Source organism: Oncorhynchus masou, chromosome 31 (genome assembly GCF_036934945.1).
Source record: "Oncorhynchus masou masou isolate Uvic2021 chromosome 31, UVic_Omas_1.1, whole genome shotgun sequence".
In the NCBI taxonomy this organism is placed as follows: domain Eukaryota; kingdom Metazoa; phylum Chordata; class Actinopteri; order Salmoniformes; family Salmonidae; genus Oncorhynchus; species Oncorhynchus masou.
In genome coordinates this window covers 68546043-68571174 of record NC_088242.1, presented here as the reverse complement: position 1 = coordinate 68571174, position 25132 = coordinate 68546043, and the positions used below count along the sequence as shown (strand labels likewise).

The following is a 25132-nucleotide window of genomic DNA, read 5'->3' as shown; positions in this document are numbered from 1 at the left end:
AATTGTGATTCAGTGAATTATAAGTGAAATAATCTGTCTGTAAACAATTGTTGGAAAAAGGACTTGTGTCATGCACAAAGTAGATGTCCTAACCGAATTGCTAAAACTAGTTTGTTAACAAGACATTTGTGGAGTTGTTGAAAAACTAGTTTTAATTACACCAACCTAAGTGTATGTAAACTTCCGACTTCAACTGTATAAATGTTCTCATGACTCCATTCTATGAGCACCACAATTAGTATCTGTTTCTCCTTGTGAAAGCCAAACACTGTAAGACCGTATTTTATAACTTAGTTAGTCATGTTGGCAATTTGAATAAGCTTTCAAATTATGCCCACCTGACCCATTTCATGGTTCATAATGGACCGTTTTTGGATTCCGTAAAAACAACAGTAATTGTGCGATGGGGGGATGCAGGGATGTGTTCCAAACAAAAAACAACACGTTTGCTTGCTTCAGTTCCTCAACAACACAGCTAAGAGAGCTCAAAAAAGCACCTAATACTTGAAGGCTCTTTCCTTGAGAATTGAAATGACTTAGGAACTGTGCACACTTTGGAGAGGTGTGTGGACCCTTGTCATTTTTAAAAATGTTGCACTGACTCCAAAACTACCATGAATATTCTTATGTTACTAAATATCCTGAGTATTTTCTGATTTTGATGTTGACAAATAATATGAAAAGTTCAGTTAATGTAACATCAACAGTGTAATGTTTTGATTCAGTCTTGTGTCAGGTGAACTGTTTGGTCCTTATCTTTGGTCTGATCATTTCACAATAATCTCCAAAGTGTTCCCTTTCAATTGCTACCATGGTTATGCATATGCTACTCATATTTCTTCTGTTAGAAACATTTTAATCTGTCTCTATCCATATAGGCCAATTCTCACAAGTGTAAAGGGTTAAAGCAATTTCTCTCGTAAAGAATAAGTTATTCATCAATTGGTGAATCTCAATGTATTTCCAGAGGAGTTCTAAGGAATTGAGGAAAGATTGTGTCTGTGTTTCACCAGAGTACTGTGGCTGTCTGAATGGGGGCTGGTGTCAGGAGGGAGGTGTGTGTGACTGTGCACAGTTCCAGGCCCTCGGAGACCGCTGCCAGATCAGTGAGTAACACACACACATCTTGAACCTAGAACCACAATGTATGTTTCATTTTGGTGTGTGTGTGCCTGCATGAGAGTCAGACTGACACATCCATCAGCAACCATTAATAAGCTGTCCACACTGTCATAAATAACCACACACACACACACACATACACACACACACATACACACCAGTCCATAGTGTGTATGATTAAGACTGGAGGATTAGGGTTGAGTTTCTGTAGACTACACAGGGTCTCTATACATCAGAGATGTATCTCTAGTAGAGCCTCTATAGCAGTGGTCACCAACCTTTCTTGAGTCAAGATCACTTTCGCAGTCAAAAAGCAAGTTGAGATCTACGCTCAGATTTTTTTTTTTACATTAACCACACACAAACATTTTTGTAGGAATGAGGTTTGGACAGTAGGCCTAATAGATTATCACAACATATTGGCTATATGATTGGTCTGCCAATATTGTTAAACAGACCATATTATATTTCAAAACTGAAGTTTTGATAACAAAATAGATCAGTTGGTTTAGCACTTTTTTATTTTTACTGGACTGATGGTACCTGCATCTGATGGTCAACGAGGTCAAATCATGACGTCAGTGGTCTTCAGGTCGAAAAATCGGAGCTCTAGAAAGATGCCCGAGTTTCCGACTTGGAATTCCCGAGTTGGATGACCTTTCAAAACTATTTTTCCCAACGGCCTCTCACAGTCCCTGCTCTCTCCGTCCTTTCCTCTGGTGAGACTGACCAGAGAGTGGGGACATCGTCTTCCACCTGATGACGAAACTTGAGCGCACCGCATCTGCCTCATGCACAAATTAATGTTGTTCCTATGACCAGAGAAAGCTTAATATTAAAATCGACACGATGAGCTGATAGTAATAATAAAATGCAGGGCTATCGATACTTGGCCTCTCATTCATTACAGCTGTACGGAATATGGAGAAGCGCGTTTTGTAATAGTGTTGAATAAAAACAGTGACAGTGCTAAATTTAAACTTAAACAGGAACTCACTCATAAAAACAGCAGCTCTTTGCTGTATTCTTTGACAGTCTCTCTGTGGTCATGATTTTAAAAGTTATTTAATCTTATGTAGGCTAGTAGCCTATTCAACTTGGCTGTGGCCAGGGTCCCGGAAGCTCTGCAGCCACGGCGATTTAAGCCATCCGTTTGGGCAGCACAGTAGGTGCACTCGATTTAGTCACAGATTTGCCGGTCCGCCAGGTAGGCGGAGTTTGTCTCATGAATCAAGTGCACCTACCGGCAACAGCACAACATGATTCTAAAAAAGGAGTGCAAGCCTTTATCATTTGTTGGCTTTTCTACAGAAATATTTGGTGATCGACTAGGAATCACGATTGACCGGTTGGCAACCATTGCTCTATAGTGATACCTTGCCTGAGACCTAAAGTAGTGTTTCCCTCACCCAACCACCATGGTTTTGTTGGCGCAATGGTAAGCACCCTAGCGTCAGGAATATGAAGTGTTGCTGTTCGTTTATCATGCTGGGTGTGGCAGATGAACTCTGATACACACTGTTCCTGTCAACCAAGTACCTACCTGGCTAAAGTACCACCAGAGCACCAACACTGTTAGACAGTGGGTGTAGTTGGCTGGGTATGGCACAGAGACGGGTTTTCCTGTAACTGAGCGGCTTTTAGTGAGCTAGCATTGTGGGCACACCTCCCCATGCCCCCTACACACAAACAAACACACCAGCGCACTATCATGCCAATTCAGAGTTGAGATAAGCGTGCACAACTCAGAGTTTGTGTGTGCATGTAGTTCCTAACCAGGGCCAAGACAGAGATGGGATCTGCAGGTCTTGGGGTCAGCACCACTATGAGACGTTCGATGGCAGCTACTTCTACTACCCTGGAACCTGCTCCTACATACTGGCCCAGGACTGCCGCTCAGCCACACCACAGTACACAGTGTGGGTCCATAACAGCCGTGTGTGTGAGGGCAGTGTGTACTCCTGTCCCAGGGCTCTCAGTCTCTTCTTCCCCAACGAGGAGGAGATCCACATCTCTGGATACCAAGTCCACCAGGGGGGTCGCAGGTGGGTGAGATATGGAGGAATGTGCATGTTTTCTGTTGTAATGTGTGTGTGTGTGTGTGTGTGTGTGTGTGTGTGCGCCTGTGTGCAGAGATGGGCAGTTTTTGAAATAAATATTTGAATTACTTCTGAGTATTTTGTCATTTGAATTACACTCCAGTGCATTTTGTATTTTCAAAATACAAAATAATTCTATACCATTTTTTAAATAGAAGTTCATATTTTGTGTCCACCCTTTCACCCTGCACTGGTATCAGAAGTCTGATAGCACTATGGTGTTATAAAAGTGTGTGCTAAATCAACTAAATATAACTGTATATGTAAAAATTAACAATTGCAAAGCATGCTGAGTATTATTCTAATGAGCTCCGGCCGAAACAATACACAGTGTGCTTTGCAGTTCTTTTTGGTATGTTCATTTTCACATACATTTACATATTAGTCATTGAGCAGACACGTATCCAGAGTGACTTGCTCAACTAAGGTAGTTAAGCAACAACATAACACAGTCATAGCCAGTACAAATATGTTGTTCCTGTTCGGCCGGCTAAATGCAAATGTATACATTTTAAATAAAACAATTAAATTAAATAAAAACATTACAAAACACATGTATTTTGTTGTTTATTTTGATACATTGATCTTTATGGTATTTTGTAATTGTATTTTGAAATGTTTGCCTATCCCTGCATATGTGCATAGGCTGAGCCTGCCCCAAACAATAGGAGGTGTGTTTATAGAGCGTCTGGCTGACTACCTTCTGGTGAAGAGTGTGTTTGGCTTCTCTCTGGCGTGGGACGGAGAGAGCGGAGTATATCTGAAGATGTCTGAACAGCACCACGGCACCCCCTGTGGCCTCTGTGGGAACTATAACAACCTGCCCAACGATGACCTCACCACTGCCCGCGGTGAGAGACACACACTCACTCACTCACACCTCATCAAAGCCCACTGTAAGACTGGACAGGTGGGTCCGACCAGCCTCTTATCCTCCTTCCTCCACCCATCTCTTATCCTCTGTCTCAGCACCCAATCATCCTTCCGTCACAACCTTTCTCCTCTCAGCACCACAGGGAACCATTATAGTTATTATTACTGAGGTGGAGGCCGTAGTGCTGTAACATGACCTAGACAGGAGAGGAGAGTGGGAAACGAAGAGGAGAAGAGAGGAGAGAGGGAAAAGAGTACAAAGGGGACAGGAGTGCAGAGAGGAGAAGAGAGGGAGGAAGGGAGATGAGCGGAAAGCAGAGGAGAGGAGAAGAGAGGAAAGTAGAGCAGAGGAGAGAAGTTATTTTAATATACAGTCATTATACAGTTATTATATTATATTGGATTATTTTCAGGCATCTAGAGGAAGGATCCCTAACTGTGTGTGTGCGTGTTTCGTGTGTGTGTGTGTCTATGTGTAGGTGTGCAGACAGAGGAGCCAGCAGTGTTTGCTAACAGCTGGTCAGTAGATCTGCCCCATGAGAGAGGTTGTCCTCTGGTGGACATAGACTTCACTGGACCCTGCCACTCTGAGTCTGAAATGGACGTAAGAGTTGTCTGTTTGTGTCTGTCTGTCTGTTTGGAACATATTACTTGAACCTAGGTTGTCAGTGTGCCATAAGACTGTACAATGATATTCTGTGTTTTGTTGTATTATGTTGATGTTTGTGTATGTGTGTGTGTAGGATGCCATAGAGAAGTGCAGTGCTCTCCTGTTCTTCCCCTTCCTGTCCTGTCATGATAACATTGATCCAAACCCCTATGTGGCCAGCTGTGTCGCTGACCTCTGTGTGTAAGTCACACCCCAGTGTGTGTGCGTGTGTGCGTGCGTGAGTGAGTTGCCTGTCTGTCTTCTGGCTGACTATTGTCTTAAGTGTTGTCTCACTATTTTCTGAATGTTGTGTGTGTCTTGTCTGAGTTTTGTCTGAATGTTTTCTGACTGTTGTCTGAGTGTTGTCTGACTGTTGTTTGAGTATTTCTGACTGTTGTCTTCTGTGATCCAGGTCTGATGATGAGGAGACATTTTGTCGTGCGTTGGTGGAGTACACACGAGCCTGCAGCCATGTAGGATACCCTGTACGAGAGTGGCGAGACAGCTTCCCTTCCTGCAGTCAGTAACATTATACTAACCTAACTTAAACATGCAGTCCAGGATCTTAACGGGAAATTTAAAAAATGTTCTAGTTCATATTCATCTTCTCCAGCACCACCCCAACATCAACATATGTGAAAATGGCGCGTTTCTACACTGCCGTTCAAAGGTTTGGTGTCACTTAGAAATGTCCTTGTTTTGAAAGAAAAGGACATGTTTTGTCTATTAAAATAACATCAAATTGACCAGAAATACATTGTAGACATTGTTAATGTTGTAAGTGACTACTGTAGCTGGAAACGGCTGCTTTTTATGGAATATCTACATAGGCATACAGAGGCCCATTATCAGCACCATCACTCCTGTGTTCCAATGGCATGTTGTGTTAGCTAATCCAAGTTTATAATTTTAAAAGGCTAATTGATCACTAGAAAACCCTTTTGCAATTATGTTAGCACAGCTGAAAACTGTTGTTCTGATTAAAGAAGCAATAAAACTGGCCTTTAGACTTGAGCATCTGGACCATCAGCATTTGTGGGTTCGATTACAGGCTCAAAATGCTAGATGAAAATACTTTCTTCTGAAACTCGTCAGTCTATTATTGTTCTGAGAAATGAAGGCTATTCCATGCGAGAAATTGCCAAGAAACTGAAGATCTGGTACAACGTTGTCTACTGTCTGTATGTTTTGTGGGAAAAAATATATATGAAGATAAGTGTTTCCAATGACATCATCGGTGTGCATCATGTGATTTTAACCAATTATAAGTATGCTTTGCCTACGAATCGCCTACTAATTGGTTGATGATGTTATTGAAAAGCCTTACCTTCCTCTATCTTTCTTATTACAAAACATGTATACGTGCAATTTTCACATATGTTGATGTTGAGTTGGTGCTGGGGATGACTATTAAGTAGAAAAAAATCATCTATTTCCCATTCTGCACAACTAATTCGCAACATATTGTACGAATTGGATTCGTTGCATATCATACAAATTGCCCCAAAAATTATGAGAATAATCTTTTGCATGACGAAACATATCATACGAAATGGATGAGGGAGTACACAACTGGATGATGTAAACGGGGACCCGTTTTGGCTGAAATGTTCTAAAAGCTCTGGAGCATAACATCAACCCCAACCTTTAATTGACAGTTAGCTAACTTATTACTGCAGTAAGTTCTTCATTTGACTGTTCCGTAGATGATGGTTGTGAGGAGAGTTTTGTCCATAGAGACTGTATTAGCTGCTGCCCTCCCACCTGTACCTTTGACAAGGAATGTCTGGGAACCAACTTGCACTGTCTGGACGGATGCTACTGCCCTGATGGTACACACAAACACATTTATACACACACGTTGCATGCACACACGCACACACACACTTCATCTCACCCTCTGTGTCCGACTATTTTAGGGTTGATTCTACAGAATGGGACGTGTATAGCAGTGTCTCAGTGTCCTTGTGTCTATCACGGCACCTCATACACACAGGGACACACTCTGGAGCAGGGCTGCAGCGTCTGGTGAGTGTGTGTGTGTGACTTGTTCGTGTGTGTGTGTTTGTGAGTTGCTAACCTGTGGTGTATTTACAGTGTGTGTATGGGGGGAGTGTGGAACTGCACAGAGAACAACTGTACAGGTGAGCTAACCTCTCAAGTCATATGATCAGAAATTCATATGCTGAATGATCCAATGTCACACCTTTCAATGAGTGCCGGCCTGCCTGCCTACCTTCTTCTTTCTCTCTCTATCTCTGTCTCTCAGCGGAGTGTTCAGTAGTCGGTGATGTGTTTGTGACGTCGTTCGATGGGAGGATGTTCCTGCAGCCGGGGGCGTGTCAGTACGTCTTGGTTAAGAGCCGGATTGGCAACAGATTCACTGTTACCGTTCAGTATACCACCTGCACAGAGGTAACACACACAAACACATATTGCAGTATACCACCTTCACATAGGTAACATGCACACAATCTGAAACAATCGCGTGTGTGTGTGTGTGTGTGTGTGTGTGTGTGTGTGTGTGTGTGTGTGTGTGTGTGTGTGTGTGTGTGTGTGTGTGTGTGTGTGTGTGTGTGTGTGTGCGTGCGTGTGTGTGTAGGCCCAGCAGCAGGCGTGTATCCAGTCGGTGACGGTGGTACTGGATGAAAATGTTAGCCACCAGGTGACTCTGACCCGAGAGGGGGAGGTGCTTATAGGGGTCAACCCCGCTCCCACCTTGCCCTACACCAATGGTACGATACGATCAACTTACAATTGATACTCCTATCATTACTTCGTATAATATGCAGTATGATACGGATAACATCAGGTATAGAGAGAACAGTAATGGTCCCAACACAGCCTTGTGGAACACCTTATTTAACGTCAGATTTAATATATGTTTATGTGAGTAGATGTAGTGGAGGTGCAGAGGCTAACATCGGTGTTCGTCCAGCTGAGGACCTTGCTTGGACTGCGTCTGCAGTATGACGGCCGTGGTGGGCGCGTCTACCTACAACTGGACAGCCAATGGCGTGGGAACACGCTAGGCCTTTGTGGAACCTTCAACGGAAATCTTCGGGACGACTTCCTGTAAGGAAACTACTTCCTCTCATATTTACCCCTAAATGTTTTTTGGAGAAAAGGTTTACGGCATTTCTATCTGAAACAGTTGAGTAAAAGAGTATTACAGTAAGTATATTCATGACATTTTGGCCTGTGTGTGTATAGTTCCCCAGCAGGGATGATAGAGGGGACTCCCCAGCTCCATGCTAACTCCTGGAGGGTCTCATCTGCTTGCTCCGCCCCCATCAACCAGCCAATCATCGACCCCTGTGAGATGAACCAGCACAACGGTAACCTCCATTGACTGCCTGATATATCTTCATGTTTGCTGCAGCCATATCCTCTCAAAAGCTAAGAAGTGTGTGTGTGTGTTTTACAGTGTTCTATGCCTCTCTGTGTGAGGTTTTGTTGGGGAGTGTGTTTTCTCCCTGCCATGGTTACGTCAGTCCCAGTGTGTACCAGCAACAGTGTCGCTACCAGGCATGTCGCTGTGGAAACACCTGTCTGTGTACGGCCCTGGCCCACTACACTTACCTCTGCTCCAAACACCATGTTGCAGTCAACTACAGGGCCCACGTCTCAGAGTGTGGTGAGTCAGGGCAGTGGAGAGCTGGAGAATGATATCTCTATGTGTAGTGGTGGTGTGTCTACACTGTAAAAAGTAGGTTACTGTACATTTACAGTAAAATACTTGCAGCACAGACATCAGTAAATTACTGAAACATACATTTTTACCTTTATTTAACTAGGCAAGTCAGTTAAGAACAAATTCTTATTTTCAATGACGGCCTAGGGACAGTGGGTTAACTGCCTGTTCAGGGGCAGAACGACAGATTTGTACCTTGTCAGCTCGGGGATTTGAACTTGCAACCTTCCAGTTACTAGTCCAATGCTCTAACCACTAGGCTACCCTGCCACCCCATTTACAGCCAAGTACTGTAACACCTGACTACAGCAACATGCTGTATTTCTAGAATGTACAGTGCATTACTTGAAGCACAGTGGTTAGTAAACTGTAGCATATTTACAGTGCAGGCAGCTAGTCCCAACAATGGGCAGCATTTCTGTTTCGTAGTATTTGATATACAATGAGCTCCGAAAGTATTGGGACAGTGACAATTTTGTTGTTGTTTTGGCTATGTACTTGGATTTGAAATGATACAATGACTATGAGGTTAAAGTGCCGACTGTCAGCTTTATTTTGGGGGTATTTCCATCCATATCGGGTGAAGCGTTTAGAAATTGCAGCACTTTCTGTACATAGTCCCCCCATTTTAGGGGTGACCAAAAGTATTGGGACAATTTCACTTTATATGTGTATTCAATTACTAAAAAGTTAAGTATTTGACCCCATATTCATAGCATACAATGACTACATCAAGCTTGTGACTACAAATTTGTTGGATGTATTTGCTGTTTGTTTTGGTTGTGTTTCAGATTATTTTGTGCCTAAGAGAAATTAATGGCAAATAATGTATTGTGTCATTTTGAAGTCACTTTTATTGTAAATAAGAACAGAATGTTTCTTAACACGTCTACATTAATGTGAAGGAATCCTGAATAATGATGTGTGAGAAAGTTACAGAGGCATAAATATCATACCCCCCCCCAAAAAAAATGCTAACCTCCCCTGTTAATGTAATTGTAATGGTGAGAGGTTAACATGTCTTGGGGGTAGGATATTTGTGCGTCTGTAACTTTCTCACTCATCATTGTTCTAGAGGCCTAAACAAAGACTTCCAAACTGGCCGTGATTACAGGGCAAAACAGACCAAAAGGACTTGGCAAAACACTTAACCTTTTAAGGTTTAAGACTTCCTGCCACTCTGATCTGTTCCATATCCACATGAAATTTTTAGAGCACTACTACCATGTACTGTATCAGTTCAATTGGTACAGCATTCTCACTCATTTACAAGGCACGCTTCAAAATATGTTAATAATCCAGCAACTTTTTCCCCTCCCATAATGCAACATAATTTCCAGAATGCTGCACTACATATACAACAAAACCGCAATAAAATACTTTATTGTTAAATTGTATTGTAATAAAATTGAATATGTAATTATGTTTTACAGCAGCATACCAATGAATATTTGGTGTTTTATATCACTTCCACTTGTAATGCACTTAACAAAGGCGTCTAAACTGGCAATGACTGTCACGCCCTGACCTTAGAAAGCCGTTTTATTTTTCTATTTGGTTAGGTCAGGGTGTGATGTGGGGTGGGCATTCTATGTTTTCTGTTTCTATGTTTTGGCCGGGTATGGTTCTCAATCAGGGACAGCTGTCTATCGTTGTTAGGAAACTTCTGCCACATTTCAGTTAAATTGGTACAGCACTGACAGGTGCAACAAATATAGCCTCTTACAAGGCATGCCTCAAAATATTTTAATGAGCCAGAAACAACAATACCATGCATCCACTACTGTTCAAAAGGTTTTTGTCGGGAACAAAAATACGGTATGTTTCTGTGTTCTGTGTTGTACAGCTTTCTCACTTACGAGTGCAACAAATATAGCTTCTGACAAGGCACACCTCCAAATATGACATTCTTTCCAGACATTCTTTCTCTGTCCACAACATTTTCCCACAATGCACCATAATTCACAGTATGCTACTGTAAATATACAGCACAATTTTACAGCAGTGTAGCGGAATGACATTGAGCCCGCATAATGCATTGCTCTTTACAGTAATGCACTGTAATATAGAATTACAGTAGCTAACTGTATATTTTTGGCTGTAAAGTTACAGCAATTTGTTACAGTGTAGGTGGTGTGACGGAGGTGTTTAACTCAGGTGTGTGTGTGTGTAGGGGTGGTGTGTATGGGTGGGATGCTGTTCCATTCCTGTGTGTCGTCCTGTGGCCGCTCGTGCCGCTCCCTTTCCAGTGGAGAGACCTGTAACCATGATGACTGTGCTGAGGGGTGTGGCTGCTCAGAGGGCAGTTACTACGATGACGTACGACAACGCTGTGTTCAGCCGTAAGACTCCGCCCCCTTACACATTATCATCTAACATGCATCTTGCCTGGCTTCCCAAACCCCTTGCTTCGAAAAAAAACGCTACGACATGTCCATGGACGTTAGTTTCTTGTCCGCAATGAGTCTGGATCTTAGTATCTCCACAACGATTTCTGGAACGCAAACCCATTCTAACTGTTCTGATTGGTCCCAGAATCTGATGGGTGGGGCCAGAGCCAGAACCCACGTTTGTAAAGCAGCATTTAGAAAATTCATCATAGGCTTTGATACCCGATTGCTTAGAAATTATTAAATCGCTGTTGACTTAGTTTTGTACAACAACCCAAATTTCGACATCACCACAAACGATTTCAGTGATGGCAGTCTCAGACTGATGTATGCAGCAAACATAGAGCAGCGGAAGAATTCTGAGTAGTCAGGCAAGTATGCACCATAATCTTGATCAAAAGCACATTATCATCATCATCATCGTCAAACACATAGGACTTGACCCTCCCATCATCCTCTCCTCTTTTCTCTCTCAGGTCTCAGTGTCATTGTTACTCTATTGGCGGAGTGTCCCAGCCAGGGGAGGTGTCCTTCAGCGCCGCCGGCCCTTGGTAAGCAGCCACACACACACTAGCTATGGTACATAGAGAGTTCATAGAGAGGTTATAGAGAGTTCACTTCACAGACATAACGCCCTCAAACAATCTCCCTGATTGAAATGTTTATTCTCTTCTCCCGCTCTGTCTCCCATCAACAGCCTTTGCAGGAATGGAAGGATGGAGTGTGTACCAGAAGAAAGAGGTAAACCCACCATCCCTCTCTTATTCAGGGTGTCAGGTAGACTAGTGGTTAGAGCAGGGGGCCAGTAACTGAAATGTTGCTAGATCAAATCCCCGAGCTGACAAGTTAAAAATCTGTCATTCTGCCCATGAACAAGGCAGTTGACCCACTGTTCCTAGGCCATCATTTGTTCTTAACTGACTTGCCTAGTTAAATATGTTTTGTTTTTTTTCCTCTCCATCCATCTATCCATCCATCCATCCATCCATCAACAAAGCTCTGTTTCTGAATGACTTCTGTCTTTGTGTTTTAGAGCCGGAGCGAGGCCAGTGTCCGGAGGGAAAGGTGTTCCACAGCTGTTCTGAGCCCCAGGGGGTCCAGGGGGTGGTGGCTTGGCGAGGAGGTGTGGCCTGTGAGCTCACCTGTCGGAACCTGATGTTGAACCTCACCTGTCCTCCCACCACACCCTGCATACCTGGCTGTGTCTGCCCACCTGGGTAGGGTGTGTGTCTGTGTGTTAGTTTAACTATTTTTAAAAAACCTGGAGTCGATTGGCACACCCTTGCGTCAAACTAATTAACATGATAAAAAAATCCCCATCAAAATCCATCTGTTTTAAGTTAGAAATATCAGTTTTTTCGTATGGGCTGCGTCTCAATGCAACACATCCTCCAATGTCGGCCTTCCGCATCTGCTGTGGAAAGTGGCAGAGCTACAGCGCTGTTTGTCAGACCTGGAGACATCCTGAAAATCGGTCTTATCATGAAAAAACATCTGTAGCGTCCGAATGGTTTGGCCTACAAACTATGGAAAGATAAGGCTCACGAAGATGATGGTGTTCTCCGTTTTGTAACATCCAAACCGTTTAGGGTACAAACTAATACCAGGGGAGGGGAGACTCATTCTATGACCCCCACAAGTGTCACAGGACTCGTCCAAAGGTAACCCAGTACCGGTTGGAAAAGTAGTTTTGGAAGTAGTATGGAAGTAGTTTTGTGCCGCAAGGAATGTGTTATTCAATGCATTTTCTATGAGCTATGGCAGTAAAGGCCAAATTCAATATTTTATCAAATAATGTTTTTAGATAATTTTTTATAACTGCAGGGGTCCTAAAATTCCAAATCAAATAGCTAAATGATCCATGGTATGACCATCTTAAAACAATTCCGTATGTTAGCTTAATATTACCCCCGAGGCTTAGATTTTTAACACAGAAAAAAGTACGTTATTAGCACACACATGCTTGAGCCCTGATTGTTGTAATGGTTCTACCCGACTGTGTGTATGTGTGTGTGTAGGCTGGTTCTGCACCGTGGGGAGTGTTACTACCCAGAGAACTGTCCCTGTGCCTGGCTGGGCCTGGAGTATCTGCCAGGAGAGACCGTCGACACCCCCTGTTACAGATGGTAAGACCCTCCCATCCCTTAAAGGAAAACTCAACCCAAAAACAATATTTTGGTATTTGTTTCATTAGTCCATTATTGATGAAGTCCCAAAATGTTTTCCTTTTTTTATTTAGAAATTATTTGTCATACTTTTTAACTCTGTATTGTTGGGAATGGGCTCGTAAGTAAGCATTTCACTGTAAAATCTTCACATGTTGTATTCAGTGTATGGGACCAATACAATTTGATTTAATTTGATGCCGGCTGTATTTCTGTATTTTGAAAGTTATATATCTTGAAAACTTGATTGCTGACACGCAAAACATTTAGGGACTATATCAACAATGGACTAATGAAACAAATACCAAAAGATTGTTTTTTGGTGTGTTTCCATTAAGGATTGTGAAATGCTGTTAATATGAAAAAAATAGTATCCTAAATATTGTGTTTCATTTACTGTCTTCTCTTTGTCTTTATTATTGTCTGTATGTTTTTCTCCCCCTCTGTCTATCTATCTATCTCTCCCTAACTCTGTCTCTCTCCAGTGTGTGTCACCGGGGGTATTTTAACTGTAATTACTCTCCGTGTCCGGCAGTATGTACAGTCTACAGCGACAGACACTACCACACCTTCGACGGCCTGGAGTATGACTATCACTCGGACTGTCAGGTCTACTTACTCAAGGTGTGTGTGTGTGTGTGTGTGTGTGTGTGTGTGTGTGTGTGTGTGTGTGTGTTTTATGAACCTTTATTGAACCAGGGAAACCCACTGAGCCCAGAGTTTCATTTCCAATGGTGCCCTGAGAACAGCAGTTCAAGCAATGTGAGCATGATCACAAAACAATTGCAGTTACATAATTTCAAATAAATTAAGTTACATTCAAAGGGGCAGTAAGTAGAAACAAATACATATAATCAATCAAAACAAGTGCACTTGTCATAATCAATTTTTTTTTCTTCCCTAAATTCACCTTTTGGGACCAAAGAATAAAGTTTTAGAGTGACCTGTAGGTCATTCCAGGACGGCGGGGCATAGTAACTGAAAGCAGTCTTCCCTAACTCAGAGGAGACTCGTGGAACCTCTTGTACCAACCAGTCTAGAAACTGAGTCTATTTGTTACTGGATTTCCAATTTAGAAGTGAGGTGAAATAGTATGGGAGCATACACTGCTCAAAAAAATAAAGGGAACACTAAAATAACACATCCTAGATCTGAGTGAATGAAATATTCTTATGAAATACTTTTTTCTTTACATAGTTGAATGTGCTGACAACAAAATCACACAAAACTTATCAATGGAAATCAAATTTATCAACCCATGGAGGTCTGGATTTGGAGTCACACTCAAAATTAAAGTGGAAAACCACACTAAAGGCTGATCCAACTTTGATGTAATGTCCTTAAAACAAGTCAAAATGAGGCTCAGTAGTGTGTGTGGCCTCCACGTGCCTGTGTGACCTCCCTACAATGCCTGGGCATGCTCCTGATGAGGTGGCGGATGGTCTCCTGAGGGATCTCCTCCCAGACCTGGACTAAAGCATCCGCCAACTCCTGGACAGTCTATGGTGCAACGTGGCATTGGTGGATGGAGCGAGACATGATGTCCCAGATGTGCTCAATTGGATTCAGGTCTGGGGAACGGGCGGGCCAGTCCATAGCATCAATGCCTTCCTCTTGCAGGAACTGCTGACACACTCCAGCCACATGAGGTCTAGCATTGTCTTGCATTAGGAGGAACCCAGGGCCAACCGCACCAGCATATGGTCTCACAAGGGGTCTGAGGATCTCATCTCGGTACCTAATGGCAGTCAGGCTACCTCTGGTGAGCACATGGAGGCCCCCCAAAGAAATGCCACCCCACACCATGACTGAACCACCTCCAAACCGGTCATGCTGGAGGATGTTGCAGGCAGCAGAACGTTCTCCACGGCGTCTCCAGACCCTGTCACGTCTGTCACATGTGCTCAGTGTGAACCTGCTTTCATCTGTGAAGAGCACAGGGCGCTAGTGGCGAATTTGCCAATCTTGGTGTTCTCTGGCAAATGCCAAACGTCCTGCACGGTGTTGGGCTGTAAGCTCAACCCCCACCTGTGGACGTCGGGCCCTCATACCACCCTCATGGAGTCTGATTCTGACCGTTTGAGCAGACACATGCACATTTGTGGCCTGCTGGAGGTAATCTGGACACGATTCGTCAGGACCTCCAACACCCGAAGCTAAGTAGTAACATTAACATGATGCCTTCTAATTGCAGTCGCTGTACTCGCCTTACGGCGAGGATAGCTGTGCTACAAGCCCGGCTTCAGACGCAATCGTTAGGCAAGGGTAATTTCAGTGTAGGAAAGGATGAAACAGCGTCTGTGCCACCAGCAAGTACAGATAGTAGTATAAATCCCCTGGCACAGTCCCCGCAGCCGGACAACTTTCTCACGGTTTCTGGAAGGAAATGCTGTAGGAACGCTCAACCGGTGTCGCTCATTCAGCCGACAGAAACTTTCAACCGGTTTTCCCCATTAAGTAGCGAGTCGGAGTCAGAGGCCGAGCCTTCTCTGGTCTATACTCCTCCCGTTACGGGGTCTGAGACGCCAAGCTTCCCACCATTAGCTCTGACAAATTGAAAACTCTAGTCATTGGCGACTCCATTACCCGCAGTATTAGACTTAAAACGAATCATCCAGCGATCATACATTGTTTACCGGGGGCAGGGCTACCGACGTTAAGGCTAATCTGAAGATGGTGCTGGCTAAAGCTAAAACTGGCGAGTGTAGAGAGTATAGAGATATTGTTATCCACGTCGGCACCAACGATGTTAGGATGAAACAGTCAGAGATCACCAAGCGCAACATAGCTTCTGCGTGTAAATCAGCTAGAAAGATGTGTCGGCATCGAGTAATTGTCTCTGGCCCCTCCCAGTTAGGGGGAGTGATGAGCTCTACAGCAGAGTCTCACAACTCAATCGCTGGTTGAAAACTGTTTTCTGCCCCTCCGAAAAGTTAGAATTTGTAGATAATTGGCCCTCTTTTTGGGACTCACCCACAAACAGGACCAAGCCTGACCTGCTGAGGAGTGACGGACTCCATCCTAGCTGGAGGGGTGCTCTCATCTTATCTACCAACATAGACAGGGCTCTAACTCCTCTAGCTCCACAATGAAATAGGGTGCAGGCCAGGCAGCAGGCTGTTAGCCAGCCTGCCAGCATAGTGGAGTCTGCCACTAGCATAGTCAGTGTAGTCAGCTCAGCTATCACCATTGAGACCGTGTCTGTGCCTCGACCTAGGTTGCGCAAAACTAAACATGGCGGTGTTCGCCTTAGCAATCTCACTAGGATAAAGACCACCTCCATTCCTGTCATTATTGAAAGAGATCATGATACCTCACATCTCAAAATAGGGCTACTTAATGTTAGATCCCTTACTTCAAAGGCAATTATAGTCAATGAACTAATCACTGATCATAATCTTGATGTGATTGGCCTGACTGAAACATGGCTTAAGCCTGATGAATTTACTGTGTTAAATGAGGCCTCACCTCCTGGCTACACTAGTGACCATATCCCCCGTGCATCCCGCAAAGGCGGAGGTGTTGCTAACATTTACGATAGCAAATTTCAATTTACAAAAAAAAAAATGACGTTTTCGTCTTTTTGAGCTTCTAGTCATGAAATCTATGCAGCCTACTCAATCACTTTTTATAGCTACTGTTTACAGGCCTCCTGGGTCATATACAGCGTTCCTCACTGAGTTCCCTGAATTCCTATCGGACCTTGTAGTCATAGCAGATAATATTCTAATCTTTGGTGACTTTAATATTCACATGGAAAAGTCCACAGACCCACTCCAAAAGGCTTTCGGAGCCATCATCGACTCAGTGGGTTTTGTCCAACATGTCTCTGGACCCACTCACTGTCACAGTCATACGCTGGACCTAGTTTTGTCCCATGGAATAAATGTTGTGGATCTTAATGTTTTTCCTCATAATCCAGGACTATCGGACCACCATTTTATTACGTTTGCAATTGCAACAAATAATCTGCTCAGACCCCAACCAAGGAACATCAAAAGTCGTGCTATAAATTCACAGACAACACAAAGATTCCTTGATGTCCTTCCAGATTCCCTCTGTCTACCCAATGACACCAGAGGACAAAAATCAGTTAACCACCTAACTGAGGAACTCAATTTAACCTTGCGCAATACCCTAGATGCAGTTGCACCCCTAAAAACTAAAAACATTTCTCATAAGAAACTAGCTCCCTGGTACACAGAAAATACCCGAGCTCTGAAGCAAGCTTCCAGAAAATTGGAACGGAAATGGCGCCACACCAAACTGGAAGTCTTCCGTCTAGCTTGGAAAGACAGTACCGTGCAGTACCGAAGAGCCCTTACTGCTGCTCGATCATCCTATTTTTCTAACTTAATTGAGGACAATAAGAACAATCCAAAATTCCTTTTGATACGGTCGCAAAGCTAACTAAAAAGCAGCATTCCCCAAGAGAGGATGACTTTCACTTTAGCAGTGATAAATTCATGAACTTCTTTGAGGAAAAATTATGATTATTAGAAAGCAAATTACAGACTCCTCCTTAAATCTGCGTATTCCTTCAAAGCTCAGTTGTCCTGAGTCTGCACAACTCTGCGTGGACCTAGGATCAAGAGAGACGCTCAAGTGTTTTAGTACTATATCTCTTGACACAATGATGAAAATAATCATGGCCTCTAAACCTTCAAGCTGCTTACTGGACCCTATTCCAACTAAACTACTGAAAGAGCTGCTTCCTGTGCTTGGCCCTCCTATGTTGAACATAATAAACGGCTCTCTATCCACCGGATGTGTACCAAACTCACTAAAAGTGGCAGTAATAAAGCCTCTCTTGAAAAAGCCAAACCTTGACCCAGAAAATATAAAAAACTATCGGCCTATATCGAATCTTCCATTCCTCTCAAAAATCTTAGAAAAGGCTGTTGCTCAGCAACTCACTGCCTTCCTGAAGACAAACAATGTATATGAAATGCTTCAGTCTGGTTTTAGACCCCATCATAGCACTGAGACGGCACTTGTGAAGGTGGTAAATGACATTTTAATGGCATCGGACCGAGGCTCTGCATCTGTCCTCGTGCTCCTAGACCTTAGTGCTGCTTTTGATACCATCGATCACCACATTCTTTTGGAGAGATTGGAAACCCAAATTGGTCTACACGGTCAAGTTCTGGCCTGGTTTAGATCTTATCTGTCGGAAAGATATCAGTTTGTCTCTGTGGATGGTTTGTCCTCTGACAAATCAACTGTAAATTTCGGTGTTCCTCAAGGTTCCGTTTTAGGACCGCTGTTGTTTTCACTATATATTTTACCTCTTGGGGATGTTATTCGAAAACATAATGTTAACTTTCACTGCTATGCGGATGATACACAGCTGTACATTTCAATGAAACATGGTGAAGCCCCAAAATTGCCCTCGCTAGAAGCATGTGTTTCAGACATAAGGAAGTGGATGGCAGCAAACTTTCTACTTTTAAACTCGGATAAAACAGAGATGCTTGTTCTAGGTCCCAAGAAACAAAGAGATCTTCTGTTGAATCTGACAATTAATCTTAATGGTTGTACAGTCATCTCAAATAAAACTGTGAAGGACCTCGGCGTTACTCTGGACCCTGATCTCTCTTTTGAAGAACATATCAAGACCATTTCAAGGACAGCTTTTTTCCATCTACGTAACATTGCAAAAATCAGAAACTTTCTGTCCAAAAATGATGCAGAAAAATTAATCCATGCTTTTGTCACTTCTAGGTTAGACTACTGCAATGCTCTACTTTCCGGCTACCCGGATAAAGCACTAAATAAACTTCAGTTAGTGCTAAATACGGCTGCTAGAATCCTGACTAGAACCAAAAATTTGATCATATTACTCCAGTGCTAGCCTCCCTACACTGGCTTCCTGTCAAAGCAAGGGCTGATTTCAAGGTTTTACTGCTAACCTACAAAGCATTGCATGGGCTTGCTCCTACCTATCTCTCTGATTTGGTCCTGCCGTACATACCTACACGTACGCTACGGTCACAAGACGCAGGCCTCCTAATTGTCCCTAGAATTTCTAAGCAAACAGCTGGAGGCAGGGCTTTCTCCTATAGAGCTCCATTTTTATGGAACGGTCTGCCTACCCATGTCAGAGACGCAAACTCGGTCTCAACCTTTAAGTCTTTACTGAAGACTCATCTCTTCAGTGGGTCATATGATTGAGTGTAGTCTGGCCCAGGAGTGGGAAGGTGAACGGAAAGGCTCTGGAGCAACGAACCACCCTTGCTGTCTCTGCCTGGCCGGTTCCCCTCTTTCCACTGGGATTCTCTGCCTCTAACCCTATTACAGGGGCTGAGTCACTGGCTTGCTGGGGCTCTCTCATGCCGTCCCTGAGGGGGTGCGTCACCTGAGTGGGTTGATTCACTGATGTGGTCATCCTGTCTGGGTTGGCGCCCCCCCTTGGGTTGTGCCGTGGCGGAGATCTTTGCGGGCTATACTCGGCTTTGTCTCAGGATGGTAAGTTGGTGGTTGAAGATATCCCTCCAGTGGTGTGGGGGCTGTGCTTTGGCATAGTGGGTGGGGTTATATCCTTCCTGTTTGGCCCTGTCCGGGGTGTCCTCGGGTGGGGCCACAGTGTCTCCTGACCCCTCCTGTCTCAGCCTTCAGTATTTATGCTGCAGTAGTTTATGTGTCGGGGGCTGGGGTCAGTTTGTTATATCTGGAGTACTTCTCCTGTCCAATTCGGTGTCCTGTGTGAATCTAAGTGTGCGTTCTCTAATTCTCTCCTTCTCTCTCTCGGAGGACCTGAGCCCTAGGACCATGCCCCAGGACTACCTGACATGATGACTCCTTGCTGTCCCCAGTCCACCTGGCCGTGCTGCTGCTCCAGTTTCAACTGAACCGCGGCCCTAGGACCATGCCCCAGGACTACTTGACATGATGACTCCTTGCTGTCCCCAGTCCACCTGGCCGTGCTGCTGCTCCAGTTTCAACTGTTCTGCCTTATTATTATTCGACCATGCTGGTCATTTATGAACATTTGAACATCTTGGCCATGTTCTGTTATAATCTCTACCCGGCACAGCCAGAAGAGGACTGGCCACCCCACATAGCCTGGTTCCTCTCTAGGTTTCTTCCTAGGTTTTGGCTTTTCTAGGGAGTTTTTCCTAGCCACCGTGCTTCTACACCTGCATTGCTTGCTGTTTGGGGTTTTAGGCTGGGTTTCTGTACAGCACTTTGAGATATCAGCTGATGTACGAAGGGCTATATAAATAAATTTGATTTGATTTGATTTGATTTGAATTTTGCAGGGCTCTGACAGTGCTCCTCCTGCTCCTCCTTGCACAAAGGCGGAGGTAGCGGTCCTGCTGCTGGGTTGTTGCCCTCCTACGGCCTCCTCCACGTCTCCTGATGTACTGGCCTGTCTCCTGGTAGCGCCTCCATGCTCTGGACACTACACTGATATACACAGCAAACCTTCTTGCCACAGCTCGCATTGATGTGCCATCCTGGATGAGCTGCTCTACCTGAGCCACTTGTGTGGGTTGTAGACTCCGTCTCATGCTACCACTAGAGTGAAAGCACCGCCAGCATTCAAAAGTGACCAAAACATCATCCAGGAAGCATAGGAACTGAGAAGTGGTCTGTGGTCACCATCTGCAGAACCACTCCTTTATTGGGGGTGTCTTGTTAATTGCTTATAATTTCCACCTGTTGTCTATTCCATTTGCACAACAGCATGTGAAATTTATTGTCAATCAGTGTTGCTTCCTAAGTGGACAGTTTGATATCACAGAAGTGTGATTGACTTGGAGTTACATTGTGTTGTTTAAGTGTTCCCTTTATTTTTTGAGCAGTGTATATGAATAATAGCTAATGTTGGGCCCTTCTAGTAGTCAGAGCCTCAGAACTATAAGAACTATAAGAAACAATGATGCGTACAGAAATTATCACCAGTGGTGAAACGTAAAGCAGAGTGATAGTGTCACACCCTGACCATAGTTTATTTGTATGTTTCTTGGTTGGTCAGGGTGTGATCTGAGTGGGCATTCTATGTTGGATGTCTTGTTTGTCTATTTCTATGTCTGGCCTGATATGGTTCTCAATCAGAGGCAGGTGTTAGTCATTGTCTCTGATTGGGAACCATATTTAGGTAGCCTGGGTTTCACTGTGTGTTTGTGGGTGATTGTTCCTGTCTCTGTATTTGTTGCACCAGATAGGGCTGTTTCGGTTTTCCACGTTTGTTGTTTTGTATTGTTCATGTTTCATCTTCATTAAAGATGTATCTAACTAACCACGCTGCATTTTGGTCCGATCCTTGTTCCACCTCTTCGTCAGAGGAGGAGTTAGAAGAAACTCGTTACAGAATCACCCACCACAACAGGACCAAGCGGCGTGGTAACAGGCAACAGTGGCAGCAGGAGCAACAAAGAGAGGAAAGGACATGGGAACAGAATCTGGACTACACTACGTGGGAAGAAATAGACAGGTGGGCGGCCGACCCAGGAGGAGTGCCTGAGCCCGCCTGGGATTCGCTGGAGCAGTGCGAGGAGGGGTATAGAAAAATGGAGTTGTTGAAGCAAGCACGGCGGCGCGATAGGAAGCCTGGGAGTCAGCCCCAAAAATTTCTTGGGGGGAGTTCACAGGGAGTATGACGACGCTAGGTAGGAGACCTGCGCCAACTTCCTGTGGTTACCGGAGGGCTGGAGAGACCGGGCAGGCACCGTGTTATGCTGTGGTGCGCACGGTGTCTCCAGTGCGGGTGCATAGCCCGGTGCGTTCTATTCCAGCACCGCGTATTGGCCGGGCTAGATTGAGCGTCGAGCCAAATGCCATGAAGCCGGCTCTACGCATCTGGTCCCCAGTGCGTCTCCTTGGGCCGGCTTACATGGCACCAGCCTTACGCTCGGTATCCCCGTTTCGCCTGCATAGCTCAGTGCGGGCTATTCCACCATGCCGCACTGGCAGAGCGACCGGGAGTATTCAACCAGGTAAGGTTGGGCAGGCTCGGTGCTCAAGAGCTCCAGTGCGCCTGCACGGTCCGGTCTACCCAGTACCACCTCCACACCCCAGCCCTCCGGTGACTGCTCCCCGCACCAGGCTTCCTGTGCGTGTCCTCGGCTCAGTACCACCAGTGCCAGCACCACGCATCAGGCCTACTGTGCGCCTCGCCTCTCCAGCGCTGCCGGAGCCTTCCTCCTCTCCTGCGCTGCCGGAGTCTCCCGCCTGTTTGGCGCTGCCGGAGCCTTCCGCCTCTACAGCGTTGCCGGAGTCTCCTGTCCGTTTAGCGCAGCCAGTGCCGCCAGTCTGCATGGAGCAGCCAGGGCTGTCAGTCTGCATAGAGCAGCCAGAGCTGTCAGTCTGCATGGAGCAGCCAGAGATGTCAGTCTGCATGGAGCAGCCGGAGCTTCCAGTCTGCAAGGAGCTGCCAGTCTGCAAGGAGCTGCCAGTCTGCAAGGAGCTGTCAGTCTGCAAGGAGCTGCCAGTCTGCAGGGAGCTGCCGGAGCTGCTAGTCTGCATGGAGCAGCCAGAGCCGCCAGTCAGCATGAAGCAGCCAGAGCTGTCAGTCAACATGGAGCAGCCAGAGCCGTCAGTGTGCCAGACTCCAGACTCTTCCAGATCTGCCAGTCAACCAGACTCTCCCGGATCTGCCAGTCAGCCAGACTCTCCCAGATCTGCCAGTCAACCAGACTCTTCCAGATCTGCCAGTCAACCAGACTCTTCCAGATCTGCCAGTCAACCAGACTCTTCCAGATCTGCCAGTCAGCCGAACTCTTCCAGATCTGCCAGTCAGCCGGACTCTTCCAGATCTGCCAGTCAGCCGGACTCTTCCAGATCTGCCAGTCAGCCGGACTCTTCCAGATCTGCCGGTCAGCCAGACTCTTCCAGATCTGCCAGTCAACCAGATTCTTCCATATCTGCTAGTCAACCAGACTCTTCCAGATCCGCCAGTCAACCAGACTCTTCCAGATTCGTCAGTCAGCCAGGATCTGCCAGAACTGCCAGCCAGCCGGGATCTGCTGGATTCAACTGCCTGGCTGAGCTTCCTCTCGGTACTGGGCTTCCTCTCAGTGCTGGGCTTCCTCTCAGTGCTGGGCTTCCTCTCAGTGCTGAGCTTCCCCTCAGTGCTGAGCTGCCCCTCTGTCCCGAGCTGCCCCTCTGTCCCGAGCTGCCCCTCTGTCCCGAGCTGCCCCTCTGTCCCGAGCTGCCCCTCTGTCCCGAGCTGCCCCTCTGTCCCGTGTTATTTAGTAGGGTTGCCGTGGCTAGGAGGTCACGGAAGCGGACAAGGTGGGGGAGGACTACGGTGAAGTGGGGGCCACGTCCAGCACCGGAGCCGCCACCGCGGACAGATAGGTTCAGGTTTTGCGGCCGGAGTCCGCACCTTACTGTCACACCCTGACCATAGTTTATTTGTATGTTTCTATGTTTTGGTTGGTCAGGGTGTGATCTGAGTGGGCATTCTATGTTGGATGTCTTGTTTGTCTATGTCTATGTCTGGCCTGATATGGTTCTCAATCAGAGGCAGGTGTTAGTCATTGTCTCTGATTGGGAACCATATTTAGGTAGCCTGGGTTTCACTGTGTGTTTGTGGGTGATTGTTCCTGTCTCTGTGTTTGTTGCTCCAGATAGGGCTGTTTCGGTTTTCCACGTTTGTTGTTTTGTATTGTTCGTGTTTCATCTTCATTAGAGATGTATCTAACTAACCACGCTGCATTTTGGTCCGATCCTTGTTCCACCTCTTCGTCAGAGGAGGAGTTAGAAGAAACTCGTTACAGATAGACTGAATCTAGAGGTTTTAACACAGTGTTGTTTGACCAATTTTCCTCCTATTTTCAAAAGTGAGAAAACATTTATTTACATGAAACCAATCTTTACTCACAACTTTTTGTCAGCTTATCAATGTGTGTTTTAATGTACAAAAAATATGTCAAGAGCTCCATAATCAGAGGTGCAGTATACTGTTGAAGACATCGGTCAAGCATGTCTGCCCCAGTGTATTTTTTAACATCAATAGCTAAGAGAGTGTCCAGAACATCCCTACTAGTGACTTGCCGAAGAGAGAACAGTGGGTCACCATTTACAGTAGCAGCCAAGTCTGATTAAACAGGGTTGCATCAGAGATTAGCTTGTATTATGTTCATGAACAGTATTTTCAGAGTTGTCCTTATTGCTGCTATTTCCCCTTTCAAAACAATGTCCTGCTGCAATAAAATGTTGGTTAACTCATCAGTTATTTCAGTTTTGTCTGCTATAGGATTGGGAGTTCAATAGAACCTCATTGGGCTGAAAGGTGTGGCTGCTTATTTTTATTGATTTAATAGCCTTCCAAAACTTAGCTGGATTGCCACGAGGGTCAGATATGGAATTCATGAAATAGTTAGATTTAGCCCTTTTTATGGAAGCAGTAAATATATTTCTAAGTTATCTGAAGGTGAGCCAGTCAGCAGAGCTACCATTGTGTCTGGCTTCAGACCAAGCTTTGTTCCTAAGCTGAATTAACTCATCAAGTTCAGGCGTGAACCATGGATTGGCTCTATCTTTCATTCTTAATCTCTTCATAGGAGCATGTTTATGAGATGAAGAGATAAACATACTAAAGAATTGTTCAAGGTCAAGTTCTGCTTCCGGAGTGTCATTAACACTAAGTAAGACTCAAGGGTTAAGGTCATGTCAGAACCCTACTCATGGAAGTGCTTAAAGTGTCTCTTAGCAGTAAGGCGTGGTGGAGTTTTAGGCAACTTTGTGTTTCTGACACGGACTTTGGGACAGTGGTCACTGAGGTCCCATAGCAAAGACACCACGAGTTAAGTATTTAGGAGGGTTATTTGTAAGTATGAAATCAATCAGAGTTGATTTAGCAGGATTCTCCACATTCAAACAAATGGGCTCTGAAATCAGTTGGACGAAGTTCGGATCAGTACATGCTGATTTAAGACAATCAGACGAGGGAGTAAGCTAATCGAGATTCAGACCCCCCGATATCACTATTTCAGAGGCTATTAATGGAGCTAGTTGCTGCCGCTGTGGTGTAGGGAGGTCGATAGATCCCAGCAACATAGAAATTAATATTCTGAGAAATAACATTTATAACTAGTAGCTCAACTAGTAGGTCACCTTAAAGTTGTTTTTCACATAAATTGCTACACCACCACCCTTCTTTGTCCTATCACATCTGTAAACTTTTTAAT

General features: G+C 44.9%; 1 protein-coding gene across 1 annotated transcript in view; it reads left to right on the top strand.

The window, feature by feature from the left end:
- LOC135524993 (otogelin-like protein) overlaps positions 1 to 25132 on the top strand; it is a 64428-nt gene that overhangs the window by 8109 nt on the left and 31187 nt on the right. Inside the window, exons 5-24 of the mRNA XM_064952790.1 lie at positions 1014 to 1106; positions 2891 to 3167; positions 3867 to 4072; positions 4574 to 4698; positions 4838 to 4944; positions 5156 to 5262; positions 6450 to 6575; positions 6663 to 6771; positions 6841 to 6887; positions 7013 to 7158; positions 7346 to 7478; positions 7641 to 7818; positions 7957 to 8081; positions 8171 to 8380; positions 10611 to 10779; positions 11304 to 11378; positions 11525 to 11568; positions 11861 to 12044; positions 12846 to 12953; positions 13478 to 13616. Coding sequence (XP_064808862.1) covers positions 1014 to 1106; positions 2891 to 3167; positions 3867 to 4072; positions 4574 to 4698; positions 4838 to 4944; positions 5156 to 5262; positions 6450 to 6575; positions 6663 to 6771; positions 6841 to 6887; positions 7013 to 7158; positions 7346 to 7478; positions 7641 to 7818; positions 7957 to 8081; positions 8171 to 8380; positions 10611 to 10779; positions 11304 to 11378; positions 11525 to 11568; positions 11861 to 12044; positions 12846 to 12953; positions 13478 to 13616 — 2708 coding nt within the window. The remainder of the gene's footprint in view (positions 1 to 1013; positions 1107 to 2890; positions 3168 to 3866; positions 4073 to 4573; positions 4699 to 4837; positions 4945 to 5155; positions 5263 to 6449; positions 6576 to 6662; positions 6772 to 6840; positions 6888 to 7012; positions 7159 to 7345; positions 7479 to 7640; positions 7819 to 7956; positions 8082 to 8170; positions 8381 to 10610; positions 10780 to 11303; positions 11379 to 11524; positions 11569 to 11860; positions 12045 to 12845; positions 12954 to 13477; positions 13617 to 25132) is intronic.